Source organism: Alosa pseudoharengus, unplaced genomic scaffold, assembly GCF_046254945.1.
Source record: "Alosa pseudoharengus isolate Yale_2024_CS ecotype anadromous, Long Island Sound unplaced genomic scaffold, YU_APseudo_1.1 YU_APseudo_1.1_scf_2, whole genome shotgun sequence".
NCBI lineage: Eukaryota > Metazoa > Chordata > Actinopteri > Clupeiformes > Clupeidae > Alosa > Alosa pseudoharengus.
In genome coordinates this window covers 25,397,777-25,419,466 of record NW_027468663.1, presented here as the reverse complement: position 1 = coordinate 25,419,466, position 21,690 = coordinate 25,397,777, and the positions used below count along the sequence as shown (strand labels likewise).

Genomic DNA, 21,690 nt, shown 5'->3' with positions numbered 1-21,690 from the left:
GTGATGCAGTTGTTATTTTGATTGTATTCTGCTCTCCTGAAGGTTTCAAAAGAGACTGCCAACTGGCAAACAGATTTGTTCCATTTTACTGTGCAAATCCTCCCAGGTGTTGTATCTCCGGATGCCGCCTCATTGTTTTTAAATGTCTCAAATGGCGGCAGTGCTTTTGATGTCGCCGATTTTGTGTGGACTTAAAGGTCATGATTGGCTACAGTAATAGCACACACTCTCATTCGCTCACATGTGTGACTGCAAAATCAATAACACACCCACAGCCACTTAGGTCGGTCTTGAAGAGCCTGGTGTGTTGCCATGGTAATGTCAGGCATACTGGTGTGCCAGTCACTCACCTGGCATCAGGGTGCCAGTATAATCCACCCCCTGCTCGTCTCCACCACCCCTGGCAGCGCACCTACGCCCTACTTAGCCATAATGCAATTCCAGTGCCCTGAAGGCCAGCCAAGGGTCAATTAACGTCTCCTGCTGTCAGTAATCTCCCTTCCTCCTCCATCTCGCCCTACCACCATCAATATTAGCTGTCTATAAAGACCTCCTTAGGAACGGTTGGGCAACTCCTCAGATAAGTCCAGGAGGCATTGCAGGACACCGAGCTTCATCACGATGCTCTGCTTCGTGCCTGCTGCCATCACTCGCCACTCGCCCCTCCCCTCCCCCATTTCCTTTGTCTCTAAAGTGTTGTCCTCCTAGTCTAGTCTAGTCTAGTCTAGAGGCTCCACTCTTCCCTGCTTGTTGTCCTTCTAGTCTAGTCTAGTCTAGTCGCTCCACTCTCCCTTGCTTGTTGTCCTTCTAGTCTAGTCTAGTCTAGTTGGTCCACTCTCCCCTTGTTGTACTTCTAGTCTAGTCTAGTCTAGTTTAGTCGCTCCACTCTCCCTTGCTTGTTGTCCTTCTAGTCTAGTCTAGTCTAGTTGGTCCACTCTCCCCTTGTTGTCCTTCTAGTCTAGTCTAGTCTAGTCGCTCCACTCTCCCTTGCTTGTTGTCCTTCTAGTCTAGTTTAGTCTAGTCGCTCCACTCTCCCTTGCTTGTTGTCCCTCTAATCTAGTCTAGTTTAGTCACTCCACTCTCGTGAGTCGTGACTAGTCTCCACTCTTCTTCCCCCTTCTCTTCCTATTCATCTCTCTCTTTCTCTGTCTGTCTTCCTCTGTCTGTCTTTTTCTCTCACTCACTCACTCACTCACTCACTCACACACACACACACACTTTCTCTCTATTTCTCTCCTCTTTCTTTCTCTCACTATCCTCCTCCTCATGTGGTATGTAGATAGGGCTTTATCATTCAGCTGACCTCCAGCGCTGCCAGAGTGTTGCGGCGTGCTGCTCCACCTGCCTCTCTCCCACACCTCTGGCAAGCTGGCAGGCAGGGAGGTTTGGATGGCGGTTAGGGGGGAGAGAGGGTGAGGAGGGTGAGGGGTGCCCCCACACCTCCTCCCTCCAGCCCTGCCTGTCTGTGGTGACGGTGCAGCAGGCAGGTCCTACAGCCGTAGACAGCCTGTCAACAGCCACTCGGGCAGGGGAGGCTCGGATGGCATGCATAAATGATCAACCCACAATACCCAGTACACACACACACACACACACACACACACAGATTCAGACATCCTTGTGAACATTTCCACACTCCTCCTGATGTCAAGTCTGTAGATGCACACCACTTTCCTTTGCCATTTTTACACTTTTGTCTGTGGGCCCTCTTGTTCCTCAATGCCGTGTGTGTGTCTGTGTGTGTGTGTCTGTGTGTGTGTGTCTGTGTGCGTGTGTGTGCGTGTGTGTATGTATGTGTGTACTTGTAAGCAAGTTTAATTCCAAGAAATGTTTTTCACTCTTCAAATGGCTTTGCTGCACTGCTGTGGCTGTACGCATTGGCAGTCCACTTGCTCTGTGCTGGTGGATTAGGAGCAGCCAGGAGCTAGAGGAGGCCTTGGCATACTGGAGGGCCTCAAGCCACCTCGTCCCTCTCTCACCCCCCCCCCACACACACACACACACACACTCCACCCAGCCGGGGAGGATCAGGACCGCAGGCTACTGCCGACTCTCATCACTCTTGTCCTCTTACACGGAAAGAGGATTGGAACGCTCTGGAGGAGAGGAGAGGAGAGGAGAGTGGAGCAGAGGAGAGCAGAGCAACAGGAAATAGCCAGTCCGAGGCGTGTGTGTGTGTATGTGTGTATGTGTGCGTGTGTGTGTGTGTGAGTGACGTTTTAGCTGCCAGACATGTCGGGTCTGGCTGTTTCAGTTCCAAAATATCATTCATCCTTCCAGTTAGATTTGAAGGAGAGAGGAGATTTGTGTTAAGGGGAGGAACCTTGGCAAAGTTGGCAGAGGCAGAGCTGGAGAGAGGGAGAGAAAGAGAGATGGGGAGAGATGGAGAGATGAAGAGAGGGGGAGAGAGAGGGGGAGAGATAGAGAGATGAAGAGAGAGAGAGAGAGAGATGGGTAGAGATAGAGAGATGAAGAGAGAGAGAGAGGGGGAGAGATAGACAGATGAAGAGAGAGAGAGAGAGAGAGAGAGAGAGAGAGAGAGAGATGAAGAGAGAGAGAGAGATGCGGAAACGAAGAGAGACGTAGATGTGATGGGCTGTGCTCCAGGCTTTTCTGTCCCGATGGCGCTTCATGGGAGGGCAGGGAAAGGTGTGACACTGCACTTGCCACTCTGATGGAGTGTGACGGGTGTGTGGAAGAAGGCAGTGGGAGAGGGTGAAAGGATGGCGACACACCTCATCGCCTCTACCTGTTTGTTTGTTTGTTTGTTTGTTTGTTTGTTTGTTCTTCATGAGTTGTGAAACAGAGCCAGTGTGTGGTCCTGCAGTAATCCAATACAGACAGGTGTTCATGAAAAAAAATATTCCACCCTTTTTTCCAAATCTTTTCTAGGAACACATACCACCAGTTCTCAGTACAGTACACATCTATTACAGAAATTAGTGTTGGAAGTGCTTTCTCTGTTCTGTTTTTCTCCAAGCTCAAAGTTGCAAAACAAATAGAGAAGACCCTCAGGTGACACCCACTTCCCCAAACACTGAGATCTGAGTTGTCAGATCTCCAAAGTGCCCCATTTTAATTTGAGTCAGGCTCTTACAGTGAGAGAAAAATGTTGCACCTCTTTGCATCAGTTGAGGAGTGTCAAAAAGAAGACTTAATGGATTCCAACCTTCCGGAACACACGCATAAAAAAGACAGTAGAGTTCAAAGCAGGAATTGACTGATGTACAGGAATGACATCACAGAGAGTGCAGCAGCAGGACTGACCTCACACAGACTAATCACTACTCCACTGCTCCTTCCTTCACCCATCAGGGCCAAGTACGTCGTCTTCGATGCTCCAAACCACTAAATCGATCCGGCCGCAGACGGTCGCCATAGCAGCACGTGCCCCAGAAGGCCCTTCGCGACGGCAGCTCGTATCTGGGCAGCGTCGGGGTCGATCAGGTGGGGAGGACTCGCCCCGGCCTTTGCTCGGGTGTTTACTCTGCGCGATGGTAGGCGCTCCTAGACCCCAGAGATTTGCTAGTAGGATGGGTCTCATTTAATCTGGAGGCTGAAGGCGTAAGGACAACAATCAATGTGCAGTGTGTGATCTCAGAGGAAGCGTTCAATGTGGTGTGGCTGATGTATTATTTAATGGCGTATTGCAGATTTGGTCGAAGAGTGCAATGTGAAGAAAAGCTCATTAAAATGGTCAATAGAGCATTTAAAGGAAGACTGCCATAAGATAAGTCTTGTGTGCAGTATCAAATTAACCAATGTGTAACCATTTGTTGAAGATGCACAAAGATGCAGCCGAGGGGTAAAAATATTTTTTTGTCGTGTGTGTGTGTGTGTGTGTGTGTGTGTGTGTGTGTGTGTGTGTGTGTGTGTGTGTGTGTGTGTGTGGACAGAAATCGATTGTGTGTGATTGCAATGCCTTGGATAGCACTGTGGCATCCATCACACAGGCATGATGTTTAAAATCTAATTTCTATTGATCGAACCCCAGCCAGAAAGCACGAGAGAGAGACCTAGAGGGAGAGATGGAATGAGAAAGATTTCTAAAATTGAGCAAGAGTTTTAGAGAAAGATTTAGAAATGGAAAACCATAGTAAAGATTCAAGAATGAAAGATGGACTCAAGGCACCCCCTTCCCCCCGTTCACATTGCTGCACTGGGCTTTAATTGGCTTTTCTCTGTAATTAAGCCATTTCTGAGGCACAATGATTTCCATTTCATTCCAGAGAGACAGTGTTTACATGACGGCTTTATTTATTGCTGTCGTGCTTCCCACAGGGTTCTGTTATTGCCATTCGAGTGTGTCTGACTAATCAGCGCTCGGGTTTATTGCTCTGTGCTTAGAGGAGAAGCCTTTGTTCACCCCTTTGTGTTCATTTTGTCACTGTGCAGGATTTGAATGCACAAGGCTGCCAGTTGTCTGGCCTTGTATTGTAGATATGTTGAAGAAATGTGTGTGCATCACACCAAGGGCCCTAATTAAAATGATGGGCAGTGCAAAGTCTATCAACAAGCAGTGTTGTCATGCGTGACCTATAGCTGTCCTGTGTCATGTAGGACCATCGAGCTGACCTATAGCTGTCCTGTGTCATGTAGGACCATCGAGCTGACCTATAGCTGTCCTGTGTCATGTAGGACCATCGAGCTGACCTATAGCTGTCCTGTCAGTGTTTGCAGCTCAGGGCTTGTACATACATAGTGCTCCATGAAACAGTAGAGCTGCGCAGTGCAGTGCCGTACCTGCGTCAGAATCTCAGAGTGAGCGTGTTTGTGTGTGTGTGTGTGTGGGTGGGTGTATGTGTGTGTTGGGCGTCCAGCAGCTATGTGTTGGGTGCGGGTGTTGCTCATCCGCCCAGGAGAGCGTCCGTTTTCCGGGGGAGTGCGAGATTGGAGCGGTCCTCTCCGTGGGCTCCATTTCGCGCCCGGCAGGCCTGCACAGCGCTGGCGTCTGCTGGTGCTTGGCTCCAGGCTCGCAGGCCTCTGGTGTTTTTGTTTGATTTTATTTTACTTTTTGTTTTCTGTTTTAACTCCCAAATCTTAGTTCGAGTTGTGCCTGGGCTTTGTGGACCATGAGCGGAAGTGTGCTGATGATGAGGTCTAATAGGCAGGGCTCTGAAACATGGCTTACTGCTGAGAAGGGGAGCTGGCATCTCCTGCTGATGAAATGGCCTGTTTTCTTCACACTTTCAGGGTTTTCTTTTGCCGTCTGTCTTGTCTCATAACATTTACTGATATAAATGATGCCGATGATGATTATTATCAGTTTTTTGGTGTCCTCGTGCGTTACACTCAGGATGGAGGATCTGCTGATGGCACTAGGCCACCCATTGCCCGTTGGGATAGGGCAGCCAGCCCTGGCACTATTGCTTGATTGAATGGCATTTTAGTGACACTGTGTCTGTCAGCGACTTCCTTTGTTGTGTCCCTAATGTGCTGTGTCACCAGGCAGTGCCACCCCCTTTCTCCTCTTCCTCCTCATCCTCCTCCTCCCTATCCCAGTCTTCGAGGTAATTACTTTGCAAGCTTGACTGACTTTCCCCATTAAAGCCACAGGACTCGCGGGAGCCTGTGTGAGTTATTCCATCGATCCTGCTTTTTTTTGTTGTTTTTTTTATTTTTTTTTGACTTTCCCTCTTTCTCTGTTTCTTTTTGAGCTGTGGAAAGCAAAAGCAAATAAAGCCGTTATTGGAAAATGGAGACCTTCCAGGGATGTGGACTTGGGTTTTTATCCCCTTTTTTGTGTCTCTGTGTGGCTCTGACCTTTTGCTAGAGTATGTGAAATTAACTATTAACCTGACTGTGGAAGGTTCACTGGTCAGCAGGCTACATTAACTCCAGTGTTCACTGGTGCATAAAGATGAGGAAGTGTTGACCATAGATATGCACGCACACTGGCCAACACTGGTTTGATTTTATACAGAATACATAGACATTACTTGCTGTCCTATCCCTCTTTTCACTTACAGACACGGTCCCTCAGAAGCTGCGTCCCACCACATCTCCACATCATGGCAGCTCTATTAGACATCAGTGTCCTTAGAGCACCACTCAACAGAGGCTGGCCTGCTCATCACCCCACCGGGACGGCCACTGCCCCTTTTCTGCTCCTTGTCCTCCCAGGGTTGCTGGCCTAGTTTATAGTGCTGGTCGCTCAACAGCCCACCCCCCACCCACTCAGCTACCCATGAGGGCAGTTCTCCCATAGTAGGATGGCATGGCATGGGTCAGGCAGAAAGGACCTTCCTCAACCATGGACGGAGAGACACGGGGTTATCATGCCCATCAGAGCAATGGGCTCTACTCCTGTTTACTGATGTGACTGTGTGGCAGTCACATCCTCTGCCCCCGCTAACCCCACCCCCACCAGAGTAGTCTGTGGCCACTTCCTCTCTCTTCAAGGCTCTTCTCTTGTCCATTTCCTGGTATGTGTGATGGCCTGCTCCAGTAGCTCAGCAATTGTACCACTCCACAGTCTTGCTGGTGTGTTTGCACCCTTATTCCTGTAATGGAGTTACGGTTAAAGGTTATTGGTTTTTGGTTACAAGTTAGTCATACCACCAACTGATGGTGACCTGTTCGCAAAACCACACTGTAAACACACATCAAGAACTGTTTATGAAAGAAAACCTTAGTCAATTTTTTTCACAACTGCTCCAATTTCAAACTCTAAAACTAACATTCTCTGCAGCCTAAAAGATCTCTAAAACAGTTCTGCACTGCACTTAATTAGCTCTCCAGCATTGGCTCTCGCAGAAGGAGCTTTAAGTCCACTTTAGGAACAGGGAGAGAGAAGGAGATTGCCTTTTCTGTTTAAGGCCTCCTTCTGATCTGCGGTGGAGATTACCTCAGTATTTATGGGACACCAGCACGCGCAGGCTTTGCTAGCCGGACCGTTGGGCCGTGCTTTTTAATCTGATGAACAAGTAATTGTCCCTCTCCATCTCCATGGCCAGCGCTGAGCTGTGCTCACAGACAATGGATCTGATGAGCACCATTTTCCACCGAGGGCATCCTGTCTGTGGGGTAGGTGAACAGGATGTGAGGCAAACGTTCCCTCAACTACAAATCCATTCAGAAAGTTATGTACAGACTTGTTGTTGTTGCTGCTGTTGTTGTTGTTGTCGTGTTTTTTTTTTTTATTTTTTTTTTTTAAACTGAACATCAAGAGTTCACAAAGCAGTGACTTCACCAATAGTCTTGCATAGCAGCTGTCCGAGTTCCCTAAAGCCAATGGTGTCACTGGGAGGGTTGAGGGCAAGTTGAGTTGAGTTGAGGGCAAGTGGCCTGGAACAAGAGCGGCCCTGAACACAGTCCGAACAGCGTCCACCTCACAGACTCTGTTTATCTGAACCGAGTCGAGTGGAGACAAAGAAAACACCAGAGCTGATGAAGGGCTCCCAAAAGTCCCCCTCTCCCCTCACCCAGTCATAGGCTGCTTACTGTACACAGAGGCTGGCACTGTATTTGTTGCTAGGTTACAGTAAGGAAGTACCATGCATTTTCAAAGCAATCCATCCACTGAGAGTGCAGTGTTTGTATGCAACAGTGGCCGGAAAGTGCTGACGTTGATTGTGGCCAGACTGCACGAGGCCTGGAGGGGAAAAAAGTCTTTAAATTACTGGACAAACAAAACTTGCACTTCTTTTGAATGTCTTTTTAACTTACATGGACGATACTTGTTAAACTAGCTGTGGATGGGATTGACTTTTTCTTTTGTTATTCATCTCCAAAACCCTCCTACATGCCGCATTTCTTTTATGTTTGTTCCTTTTAATCAGATAAGCAAGTTTGTTTTTGTTGCCTGTGATATTGAATTGGGGAGAGGGGCCTGTGCAAACGTAATGGGATCTCTTCTGAAAGAGGCTGCATTGTCATTTAGGCTAAGAGAAAATCTGGCTAGGAATTGTTTCTTAATGGCTTTTTTTCTGTTTGTAATTCTGCTGAATAATTTGCGACTTGCTTTATAAATTAATTGATGAAAATGAATTGTTATTGGTATTGGAGTGGGGTGAAAATTAACAACACAGGTCCCTAGTGGCAAGGCCCTTGTCAAAGAAACACAACACTCACAACGACTCACACAATAGGCTTTCTCTTCCAAGATACCTCAGTGAAGGATTGCCTATCCTCAGAAGACCTGTCCTGTCCTTAGTCGCCTAGTTGGGGCCTTCTTGCACTTATTTACCTGGAGATAGACCAGATGTCTCACATCACATCCATTTAAAGCGAGGCCTTTTGAAGGTCGGGCTTGTTTCTGGTGAGAGGCACTGGCCAGTGCAGCAGGACGTCATTGGTCAAGGTTTACAAGAATGTTTGGATTTTGGAAAAGATAAAGTGTTCTGAAAATCTGATATTTCCTTTGAAGCTGTCAAGTTTAAGCATGAGCTGCACCTGTAGAGAATGCAGTAAGTAAACTCACCCTCTCTGTAAAACTGACCTTCTGTTTGTGCTCTGTCTTTTGGTATACAGATGATAAAGCATGTTGCTAAATGTCAGGTTTGCACAGTCCTGCAGGGCTCGGTATGTTTTCTTCTAATAGTTTTATATAGTCATCATGTATCAGGTACAGTGAAAATGTGTATCCCTTTTAGTATAATTTTATTCTAACTCAGTCATGTGTTTGTGTACAAGTGAGTTATGCAGGTATAGATAGATGAATGTGAATGGGTGTGGGTGTATGTTTGTGTGTGGGTGTATGATTGTGTGCGAGATAAGAAGTGAAAGCAAAAGTGAAATGGAAAACATTTGAGTGAAGGTGTGACTGTGTGTTTGGAGGTGAGGACGATACAAGTCCCTATGCAGGCTAGCATTATTCCCTCTGTGTCCAGATACAAGTCCCTATGCTATCATTATTCCCTCTATGTCCAGATACAAGTCCCTATGCATTCCCTCTGTGTCCAGATACAAGTCCCTATGCAGACTAGCATATTCCCTCTATGTCCAGATACAAGTCCCTATGCAGACTAGCATTATTCCCTCTTTATTACACGGCACTTCATAGTGCTGCAGAATGCTCCATTCACTTGAATGGGCCTTCCCAACGTTCGGCGGTCTGCTAATTCTGAATAACAGACTGTTGCTAAGTATAACAGACCGCTGTCAAGGAAAATGGGCTTCGTGCTTCTAAGTCAATTCTTTCATATCACTATGCAAGGATTGGAACTTCATTCAAAAGTGAAAGCAGACGGTTGATCAGCTGTGTTCTAAACAATGTTTGATTCAAGTTCAGCGTGTGTTGTTGCAAACTATTTGTTTCTCAGCAAAAGCCATGATGAAACGGTAACAAATAGGCTATAGCCTAGGCTATGTAGGCTAAAGAGTCATATCGTGGGGAGTTTATTGTGTCGTTCAAGGATTAAAGTTCTCCGTCATAGGACGGATTTCCGTCAATTTGATTTTAGAAATGTCATATTTGAGATCGATGCAGATCCGATTAGAAAAAAAATAGGAGGGGGGGGGGGGACCTTTGCTTTTCCTTTTTTAAGGCAACTACAAATATTAGGTAAATGTTTAAAGACCTAATAGTGTTCTTGAGAACTTTCTGTGTCTCAATCCGTGACCGCTCAAGAAGATACGTCCTATACGGCCTACGTCAGCCATGAGTTTCGCTTTGTATGTTGTAGCTACACACTTGTCTCGGGCGTTTGCTTAAAAGAAAGAACACGTATGGAGGACTATAACGGTCTAAAAGTTGGATTATAGTGACACAATCGAGACAGCTGATGAGGTTGGCCAATCCGTTTAACTTTTTTGGATATGATATTGTGAGCTCTATGTGCGAATTCGGAGGCTGTGTTCTTTCCGTGCATCAATGTAGACACTTACTATCGCGAACTCTTGTCAGGGGAGGTCATTCATTTTGGGTGTCACCTATGACTTGAACAGATAGCCTGCTATGCCACCCGATGTAGGCTACTATTATTGTTACAGTTTTTAATCAATTCAACTAACATTATGTGTAAAGCGACGCAATATAAACCGTAGCCTATGCAATTTATTATCCCGTCTGTTATGACATACAACAATGTTTTTCACAATTTGCGACGGAAGGTTTTGACTGAGCGTGTCGAGTAAGGGGGTCAGTCGTGTTTGTGACGCACAGACAGCCTTCTTGTAGCCTATTTTGCTTAGGCCTCACTTTTAACGACAATAGGTTGTGAGTGTATGTTGACAAAAAATAACCATACAATTAAAATAGTCAACTTAAAACTTTGCTATAAAATATTATTAATTTATAGCACAAAACCATAACCAGTGGGCCTACCAGAACCTCGCATATTAGCGTCATGATTTGTGTGCGTCTATTTGGCAAGGCCACTAGCTGTCATGGATGCGTTGTTGCTAAAGGAAGGCAGGTGTCAAAAGTTAAAAAATAAATGCAGATGGGGAGCTGTTGGAAACGGGGGAGAACTAACAAGCCATGGTGTAAAGAAATTAAAGTGCCAGGAGTTTGCTTTTGCGCGGTTCGCTGCAAGAAAATTGTTTATGGATGCAATAGGAAAACGTTTTAGCACGCCACCAATCAGAAGACCGCCATAAGGTTAACGTTCGTGCACTTCAGGACATCTTCCCTACCTGGTGCAACTAGCCACCACGACAGAGGTAGGCTACGTTTATCTATGGCTGACCGTTTTTACGTTTAGAAAGTAGGCTACGCATGTTCTTTCATAGCGCAACACGACCTGTCCTTAACCATATCGCAACCTCTTGTCAACTTATACAATCTGTTGCTGAAGACAAAAGCGCCGTCTCCAGATTGTCGTTACAAATGCGCAGACCTCCTGCATGAGCACACACAGTATTGCTGCTCATTGGAAAACTGAGTTGTCTGTAAAACTCAAAATTACCATGTTATCATTAAATGCGGATGAGGCAACAAATGGAAATATGAACAATATCTAGAATGTTCTGATTTGTTACTTTGATGAGGAAATGGGAAGTCTTGCAAACTTGATTTTATAGATTTTACTTGGTGTTGAATTGCATATTAACAAGAAAAAAATCTCCCCTTTAAACACTTTTGGCCTGAAGTAATTAAATAAGAGTGTGTTAAAGCCTTTCTACAATATTGCTGCAGTAGAAAAGAACAGCAATGGCTAATCAGCAATGATCAGGTACTAAAATATATTTTTGTTCATCAGGAAAACTCAATCTCAATCAAGAACACTCTCAATTCGCCTTATTCACATGGCGGCCATTGGCGGCTAAAACGAGGCTACAGGGTACACAAACCATAGGATTGTTATGTTCTATGCATTCACCTGTAGGTGGCATTAATTATATAGTAAGTGTACCCTGTAGCCTCGTTTTGGTTTAAACAATGGCCGCTGTGTGAATAAGGCGAATACTCCCTTTACTTTGCTGTTTGCATCTTTTTGTACATTAAAAACCAATAGGTCGCGACCGCAAAAGGGGTGCTATCTCTATAGGTAGATATGAACAACGTATGACTTATGGCCTGAAAAAAGTTCAGTCAAACGATTTTTTTTCACTTTAATCCCTGGTCGTTTTGGTAAGTAGCCGTGTAATAAGCGGGATAATGTATAGAACGCCGGTCATTGTCGGGAGATAGGTCCCTTCAGGGCGGAACAAGACCGGTTCACCCTGTCGGGACCTATCTCCCGACAATGACCGGCGTTCTATACATTATCCCTTACATGTCCAGATACAAGTCCCTATGCTAGCATTATTCCCTCTTATGTTCTCTCAGTTCAGTGTTATTCAGAGGCGTTTCAGCATGTGGTGTCTGTCACAGAAGACCCTTTGCAGCATCTGGCCAGACCAGTGGCCCTTCATTATTTATCACCTCAGACTGTCCTGGCCGACGGTCATCACCCCCCCCCCCCCCCCACCACCACCCCACTCGCATGCTCAGGTGACTATCGGCCTGACTCTGGCCATCCCTGGACATGTTGGCAGACGGTCACCCCACACTTCCTGCACTTCAATGGGCCTGAGTAGCTGGGCTGGTGTCATCAGAAGAGGCTGTTTTGCGAGATCCCCCTCCTCCATGTGTCCCCACACCCCTCCGCCCCTCCTCCCTCTCCAGCCCCTCCTCCTCTCGGCTCGCTGGCCTATTTAGGAGCTGCAGAGGAGAATGAGGCCAGCCGGCTCATTTTTTAATTATGTGAAAGGCCGCATGCCTCAGTATTTAGATCCCACCATAGCCAAGGCATCCACTCTTTCTTTCTCTCTCTCTCTCTCCCTTTCTCTCTCTCTCTCTCTCTCTCTCACACACTTACACACACACACACACACACACACCAGATGACGCCTCTTTCTGTATGTATGTATGTCAGTATCCATGTTTTAATAATGTGTATGGTCTAGCAGTCACATGATTTGCCTGTGAGACATGAGACGACTCGCTTATAGCTATTGTTGTGCTACTGTATTTCAATAGCTCAAGTCATAGTTTGCTCTTCTTTCACTCTTTCGCTTTGAAAACATCTGTGTGAAGGCCTCCTCTCCCAGGGAAGAGGGTGCCTTCAAACACGGCCATCTGAGTGGTCTTTGTGTTAGCCCTCTGATAAACGTGTTTGTGAGAGTAATCCAGTACGCTAATAAGAGAGACCCATTGTGTTGTGTGCTTGTGGGAAAAGGACTTTCTGTGTGATTATGGACAACTTCAAGTATGTCACATACGCAGGGATGTTAACAGTGGACCGCATGGCCCAGTCCCACGCTGCGTTGTACATTACAGCGTTGGTCACAGCGGTCATTTCATATTCATGCCTGGGTTCCCACAGCTTGTGTTCCTCCCCTCTGGGTGCAGTCCACACACACGCAGCACCATTTAGTCCCCGCCAGAGCAGTCTGCTGATCACGCCCAATCACTGCTCAGCGATAAATAGACCATCCTCTTGTGTAGAGGTCAGGAGTCCACTGGCTATGCTAAAGCGACAAACCTACACTAGTTTGAGTGACCCCCACCCCGCTACATAAACAGTGCATCAAAACCCCAACACACCTGGCCCACATGTGTATGGGTGACCACCACGCTTTTGGCGTCAGTGTTTCCTGGAGAAAAGAGGAAGTAGGCTGCTGGCAGGCTAGGCTCCTGGTCTTCTGATGGCACAGGCCCTGTGCCGGACATGTATGTGTCGGACCAGCGCACTGTCCTGTTGGGTATGTGTCGAACCAGCGCACTGTCCTGTAGAGTATGTATAGGACCAGCGCACTGTCCTGTAGAGTATGTATAGGACCAGCACCCTGTCCTGTAGAGTATGTATAGGACCAGCACCCTGTCCTGTAGTGCAGGGGTTCTCAATGTTTTTGGTTCCAAGGACCCCTTTTGGGGGAGAAAATATTCCGAGGACCCCTCATAAATTAACAATTAAGCATGTCATTTGTATTCTCTGAAGTTGTGGACAGGTCCACTATCCCATGTTTTTTTGGCAGATGTGCAACTTCATCTTTGGTCAGTTTTGGATTTTGTATCACTTGACAAGATGGACTGACTCTCAAACATTTCTACACATTCATCAGCTAGCTGGCTAACAAATAAGCCAAGCTAAGCAGTAGTAGGAATGGTTCTTCATGACCTAAGTTTTATGGGTGAAAAGGGGCATCATCTGTAGATATTCATTTTTAGAATGATAAAACTCAACTTTATAATTTCAAGCAAATTATTTTGCGGACCCCTTGGCTATGGGTCGCGGACCCCACTTTGAGAACCACTGCTGTAGGGTATGTATTGGACCAGCACCCTGTCTTGCTGGCTGTACCTTCCTCATCCTTATGCTCCTCTCCCTCCCCCACAGACCCTTCATGGGTGTGGATGGAGAGGACCCTGAGCCACTGTGCCAAAGCAGAATGTTTTAAATGCGGATGGCTCCCTGGAGGGCTGGGCTTTCAGCTGGCCTTCACCAGCCACTGCTGAGGATGACTGTGGCTTCCAGCAGGGTGGCAGACTTGAACCACTCTGAGACAACAGCCTTGGTAATAGCTATGGACTAAGGCATCTGTAGGAATAGCAAAAGAATAATTCCCACCTTAGAAGGAAGTAGTATTGGGCTCAGTGTGACAGTAAATGTAGGCTAGCTACTGCACTGAACTTAGTGCCCAGAGATTCCACTTGGCTGGGACTGGGTTTGAGGTTTTGTAAGAGCTTGACCAGGACCCTGTAGTCTGGACACTTCTGTGACTGGTAGTGCCAAGAGGTGCAGATGAATTAGCGAGAGGAGAGGTTGCTTGGTAGACAATGTCTCACTCTCTCTCTCTTGCACTCTCTCTCTCTCACTCTCTTTCTTTCTCACCCACTCACTTCTCTCTTACTCTCTCTCACTCACTTTCACTCACTCGCTCTCTCACTCTCTCTATCTCCCTCTCTCTCTCTCTTTCCCTCTCTCTCTCTCGCTCACTCGCTCTCACTCTCTTTATGTGTTCAAGGAAATGGGAGGGGTCTTAATCATATATTTCATTACAACATATTAGACAGGAGACTTCAATCTTTCTGTCTGCCTCTCACCTCTCTTTCCCTCTCTTACCCTCTGTTTTACATAAGACCTACAGAAAGTGAAGACACACACACACACACACACACACACACACACAGACACACACACACACAAGCATACAAACACACATTCATTCTTACCTTCTTTTGATTGACAAAGTGATGAGTTTGGGCATTATTCTATGATCCACACACAAACAAGCATACAAACACACATTCATTCTTACCTTCTTTTGATTGACAAAGTGATGAGTTTGGGCATTATTCTATGATCCACACACAAACAAGCATACAAACACACATTCATTCTTACCTTCTTTTGATTTACAAAGTGATGAGTTTGGGCATTATTCTCTGATCCATCTATAAGATTGGAGCATAATCTAGCCAGTTTGTAAGATTGGAACATAATCTACCCCCCCCCCCCCCACACACACACACACACACACACAAACACACCCCACCCCCTGCCTTCTTTCACAGAGCCCTGGCATGTATGAGGCAGCATTGTGCAGAAGTAGGTCAGGATGGCAGGCTTTGGCAATAGCCTGCTTCCCAGGAAGAATTCCTGCTGTTCTTTTGAGAAAGAACTTTGTAAATTATTATGGTTGGAGACATAGTTTGACTTTTGAGATTGTCATGTCTAGGGTGGTAGTGATGTAACAGTGAGCATATAGCTCAAGTATAGTCTCTAGCGTTTTGTTGTTTTGTGCAAATTGTGTGTGTGTGTTTATACAGTATGTTTGTTTGTGTTTGTGTGTGTGTGTGTGTGTGTTTTTGTGAACGTGTGTGTGAATGTGAACAGAGACAGTGAATTGAAATTGGTGGTATCATTTTCCTGACAGTGTCTGAATTCTCTTGACAAACAATCATTAGTAGCTGGTTTGATATAAAGAGATGTCCACAAGGGAAATGTGTTATTTGACAAAAGCAATTTTGTTTTTATTGATATTTAACTGCCATGGCTGCCCTCTCTATCTGTCTTTCCCCGCAGCACACTAGTTGTGGCAGCACACCATCTCCTGTTCTTTTCTTATCTCTCTATCTATCCCTTTCTCCCTCCCTCCTTCTCTCCTTCTTGCTCTCTCTCCATCTTTCTCCTCTCTGTATCTCTCTCTCTTTCTCTCTCTCTCTGTGTGTGTGTGTGTGTGTGGTGTGTGGTGTGTGGTGTGTGTATTCATTTCTGTGTGGCTTCCAAGTAGTCTTATTTCTAACCCATTTCTCAGTGGTAACCTGGCACAGGTCTCGGTAAATGTGTGAGACGAGACAGGATGGCAGTTCAGCAAGGTCACTGCCTACAGAACACACACTCACACACACACACACACACACACACACACAGACAGACACAACACACAACACAGAGACTTGAGCAGTAATTTGTGTTTGTGGTTGCACTGAATGAACGCGTTGGTCCCCTGTGGGAAGTGAGGGAGAGTGCCCAGTCACTTGCTGTTGCGTCCGGCGGAGAGAGGAGCAGGAGGAGGACAGGGATTTGGATAGCCAGGACACAAGCATATTTCAGGGTCACCGTCCCAACAACCTCTCGGCCACCCAGCAGAGAAGCCTTCCTGTGCTAGCAGCGTGCAGTTTCTATTTCCTGCACCATCTCTGCCCTCTGGCTCTCTCTCTCTCTTCTCTCTCTCATTTCTCCTCTCTCTCTCTCTCTCTCTCTCTGCTCCTTCCTTCCCTGTCTTAAGGCATCTGCTCTGGTTCTGAAGAGTCCACTCCACACTGTGAAAGCTCAGGCTTTGCTGTGCTGGCTACACTGGGGCTAGTGTTAGCGCTAGCGCTAATTCCATTATTGGCTCTGAACAAAAGATCCTTGTGACACTGGAATGGGGACAGACTGATCCTACAGAAAATCTCCATGTGACCAGTAGCTGGCGGAGAGTGTGGATATAGGGGGGCGGGCTGGAGTGGAAGTAGGGTGGTTGGTGATGGCGGCCATGGGCCTGAACTCTAATGTAACAGTATTTTCCCCAGAGTAACAAGCTAACTCAATAACAGAGTCCCCCCTGCCCGGTCTTCTCTGTGGTCCATTAAAACCTGGAGTCATTTCCTCATAGAGGTGTCAGAAATGCTCGTCATCAACGACATTATGACAGACATTTTGTTCTCTCCCCTTTCCTTTCAGACATACACCAATTTCCATTTCTCTAATCAACAGACTTTGAAAATCATTTCCATCTGACAAAAGTGAGGCAGGCATTTCTCACGCCCCAAAGCCGTTGCACATCTAGTCACACTGTGCAGTTTTTAAAGGGTTCCGTGGAATTGTTCCGTAAGGATTAGTCTAAATCCCTGCTGTTCAAACATACCCAGACAATGCCTTGACTTTCACTGACATTTTAGTTTCTCTTGGCTAGGATTTGTCCCCTATGCTGCCACACCACTTTTATTACGTAGGCTAATGAATAATGAACAGAGCACCCCTCTAGTAATGGCCCGATACCGATACTGGCATCGTGGATCGGGCCGATACTGGGCCCATATACTCGTACTCATAAAAATTCCCCGATACCACCCACCGATACATAGTTTCCCCTAAATTATTGTAGCCTCTACACGTTCATGAAGCCCACTCGCGAAGCGTAGCAGCTATTTCAGTCTTTCACTTAAAGAACATACAACAAGCTAGATTCATGTATCTGCATTGAATGCAGCTAATACCCTTGCACATATGGTTTTGTGTTTTAACTATAGCTCACCTAAACTACAGTATGCGTGAGTGTAGCCTAGCATACAAAACAAACTCCATGGGGTTTCTGTTTCAGTAGATAAAATGTTGTTTGCATAGTGTTTTGTTATCACACATTTTGGTCGTTTATACTGAGAAATGTTACCTTCCCTGCGTGTATTTCAGTCCAAATAGTCACATTAGTCGGATCATTTAATTATAGGCCCTATATGCTCCAAGACCAAAGTCAGCGCCCAATTCACTTCTACTGTATCTGAAGTCATGAGCAACAGGCAGATCCAAGAGATGTGCGAAAAATCACCACTTTATTCAATGGCCAATAGTTTAGACAATGCATAAGTCTCGTTCACTAACTCTGTTTTGGCAGAAGCATCTTCTCGCTTTACCTCTCGCTAGGTAGCCGCTTGCTCTAAATTCTTAAAGGAGCCACACCAATTTTACAAAGGTCTCTAGAACTAACAGTAGGGTCACATGGAATCATGTTTTGCTGCCCTGTCATATTTTGCTGAGAGAGACAGTGCAAAAATAATCTAGTTAATAATGTCTTTAATTAAGATATGGACACAGTGCCAGTTTTAGACAGAATTGCTTTTTTGTTTGTTTTTTTTTAGTTTGAAAAAGCCTGATATTATATATTTTATTTGATACTCATTATTATTTAGTTTAGGCCTATTGTAATAATCAGAGCAGAGAGGAAAATGTATTGCAATTTTATGCTACTTATTTTGTGGTAGAAATATCGGTATCGGTACTCGGAATCGACAAGTACACAAATGTAAATACGGTACTCATACTCATATCGGTTTGGAAAAAAAATGGTATTGGGACATCCCCACCTCTCTCTATTTCTTTCTTTCTTTCTTTCTTTCTTTCTTTCTTTCTTTCTTTCTCTCTCACACCACACCACACACACACACACACACACACACACACACACACACACAAACACAAATTGCGGCGGTCACATACACATAAAGACAGGCACACACATACACACAGTAGACATGCAGGTACACGCACACATGCACACACACACAGTCACACACACACACACACACACACACACACACAGTCACACACGCATATACCATTACCCCCACACACACACTCACAAGCGAAAACACACGCAGAGTAGCACACATATACATAAAAGCAAACACACACATGCACACACTCTTTTACATACACAAAAGTTGCAAGAGAAGGGGATGGACTAGGAGGTGGAGACAAGTTGACTCCAGTGATGGCGCTACATCTACAGTAGTTTCCTTTATGCTTAAAGCTGCAGTTGGTAAGACTTTTTTGATCATATTCACTGAAACCGACACTATGCTCCGACAGAACAACATAAATCAGCCTAGAGCATGTTATTTGTTTTGCAAAAATCCACAGTTCCCGGTTCTTCTGGTCCAACCAGAGTAGGGCTGTGTGAGATCTGACTGTCAATCACAGTCTGGTGCAGTTTGGTGCGCACTGACAAGCACAAACTCGATGTGTGTGTTATGGCATGCAATGCTGATGGGTTGAGTTGTCAGTATGTTGGCAAGGTATCTTATCTCCTTTATGCTATTACAACGTGCCCAGGAGGCACAAGACACACAGCTAATGATCTGGGGTTGTCAGCTCACTGATACCGTGACCTCCTTGCCCAGGAGGCACAAGACACACAGCTAATGATCTGGGGTTGTCAGCTCACTGATACCGTGACCTCCTTGATTACTAACACTCCCTGCTGACACTGATTGAGCTCTGCAGAAGCGACTCATCATCAGGTCATCACACTCATATTGCCTTTTGGAATGACCATAAAACTCATATGTTTGACAAAGGCTCGCTAGCCACTGTGCCAATGTTTGCTGTGTTTTGTGTACAGTGTCAACTTTTTCACTTTGTGTATGTATTTATGTATGTATGTATGTATGTATGTATGTATGTATGTTATGTATGTTATGTATGTTATGTATGTATGTATGTATGTATGTATGTATGTATGTATGTACTTACCTTTTTATTTATTTATTTGCAGGGCCGTCATGTCAAGACCGGTCAGCTGGCGGCTATCAAGGTCATGGACGTGACTGGGGTGAGTGTGCCTTCTGCTCCATCCCTCTGAGTCCTGACCATTCCCACATCTAAGGCCTCACACCATCATTTCATCTTTCATCCCATCTTCCTGTCAACATCTCTCCATTTCTCCATCCAACCTCTACCTATCCATCTCTCTTTCTATTTTTCTCTCTATCTATCCATCCCTTTTTCTTTCTCTCTTTCGATCTCTTTGTCCTCTTTATCTGTCCTCCTATCTATTGATTTATGGATTTCCTGTGTCTTTTCCGATCTCCCCCTGTATCGTGCTGCTCTTTGTGACGGCAGGTTTGGGAGGGGCTGCCAGAGAGCATTGTTGTGTATGTCGCTCCTCAGATGAATATTTAAGGCCCTCTACCCCTCTCTCTCTACAGTATCTCTCTCTCTCTTTCTCTCTCTCTCTCTCTCTCCCTCTCTCCCGGGACGCGTCTCTGTGAGTCTGTGCCTGTGACGCAGCGAGGCAGCATGAGTCAGCGGGTGCCCATAACCTACTGGCACGCTTTCATCTTCACCCACGCACGCGCCCATTCAACCAACCCCTGGCTGCCTGCCGCTTTTGATAATATTAAACATTATATAAAAAATCGCTTATCTGAGTCACGGCGCTCGTTACAGCGTTGTGCCTCTTAGATAATATTTGCGAAGCTGCCGCCATCAGCCTCCCAGAAACATGCTCCTTCCCTCAGTTGATTTCCCCAACACATCCTGAGTGAAATCCCTGCTCCATGAGTTGAGTTTAGAGGCCTCAGTTGTGATGGCGGTTTGATGGGCAGCAACAGTCTCTGACTCAGTCAGACTCCGACCACTGGCTGTAGTTTGTGTGGGCTTTGTCCCAGCGAGACGTTTTAGTGTGGAGAGAGAGAGAGAGAGAGAGAGAGAGAGAGAGAGAGAGAGAGAGAGAGAGAGAGAGAGAGAGAGAGAGAGAGAGAGAGAGAGAGAGAGAGAGAGAGAGAGAGAGAGAGAGAGAGAGAGAGAGAGAGAGAGAGAGAGAGAGAGAGAGAGAGAGAGAGAGAGAGAGAGAGAGAGAGAGAGAGAGAGAGAGAGAGAGAGAGAGAGAGAGAGAGAGAGAGAGAGAGAGAGAGAGAGAGAGAGAGAGATCCCACTCCTCTCCTAATCCTCCCTACACCCTTCAGCCTGGCCGCACCTCCCCTAGCCTAGAGGCATCCATCTTCACCTGCTGACCGCCGCCGTCGCATTCTAGCCCAGCCCCAGCAGGTCCCTCCCTCCACCAGGTGGGGTCGAGTCCTGAGCCCTTAGCCCCGGAGCCTGACTCGGGCAGATGGACGACCTGCAGCAGCCCTGCTGAAGGAGCCCCAGCTGAGTCAGGATCCATGAGCAGCCGCAGCAGGAGGAGTAGGAGGAGGAGGAGGAGGAGCAGGAGGCTGCTTTGGATGCGACCCCTGATTTGCTCTGCTCTGCTCCGCGTGATGATTTATGCTCTCCACAGGACTGCGGGCCCAGAGTAAATGAAAGCTCGGCAGATCTTATTGTACTGCATTATTTCCTGTTGATTTATCTATACAATAGCCCATTAAGCGGGAAACCATAGATCAATGTTTTCCTTGAACTTTGTCCTCCTCACTGTGCGTATGTACAGTTCTGGAAAAAATGAAGAGACCACTGCACATTTTTCTGATGTCATAGTAAGGTTTGCTGAGTGACATTCGAATGAGTTGACCGTCATTTTCAAATGTGCAGTGGTCTCTTAATTTTGAATATGACCGTCAACTCATTCAAAGGTCACTCAGCAACAGTAGGATGACCTCAGAAAATGTGCAGTGGTCTCTTAGCTGTATGTATGAATGTATGTATGTGTGTCAGTCTTAGCGGCTCTCCATGAGGACCTACAGGATGGACAGAGGTAGAAGAAGGACGTTGGGATGGACAGAATGGGAGGTAGAGGAAGGACGTTAGGAGAGAGTAGTAATGTGCTGCAGTTAAAAATGACGCCGTGTCCAGTGCATTCAAGGTTTGAAATGTGTCTCCTGGGGGTTGTTAGCTGGCCCGGAGGTGCACGTTAGAGCGGAGTCTAATGTCTTTGAGATCGGCTAATCTACAGACCCCTGGCCTGGCCTCGTCTTCCAACATGGAGGTCCAGCACAGGCCAGTTCCCTTGTGCTGAGAAACGAAACAACGCGTTACTCATCAAGCGCTGTGGTGGTTACATCATGTTGTGGGCTATACATTACATGGAACAACGTGTGTGTCGCAAGCTGTTGCATGCAGTCCATTACAGTGTATGAAGATGATTGCTAAATGCTCCCATGGTGAGCCACACATGCCAGTAGTGATGGATGCCACTGTTGCAGGATGAAGAGGAGGAGATCAAGGCGGAGATCAACATGCTGAAGAAGTACTCCCACCACCGCAACATCGCCACCTACTATGGTGCCTTCGTCAAGAAGAACCCACCAGGCATAGATGACCAGCTTTGGGTAAGTGA

General features: G+C 46.2%; 1 protein-coding gene across 1 annotated transcript in view; it reads left to right on the top strand.

The window, feature by feature from the left end:
• Positions 1 to 21,690, top strand: part of LOC143133425 (TRAF2 and NCK-interacting protein kinase-like) — a 101,990-nt gene that overhangs the window by 38,417 nt on the left and 41,883 nt on the right. The window contains exons 3-4 of the mRNA XM_076293190.1: positions 19,189 to 19,245; positions 21,557 to 21,682. Of these exons, the coding sequence (XP_076149305.1) occupies positions 19,189 to 19,245; positions 21,557 to 21,682 (183 nt within the window). The remainder of the gene's footprint in view (positions 1 to 19,188; positions 19,246 to 21,556; positions 21,683 to 21,690) is intronic.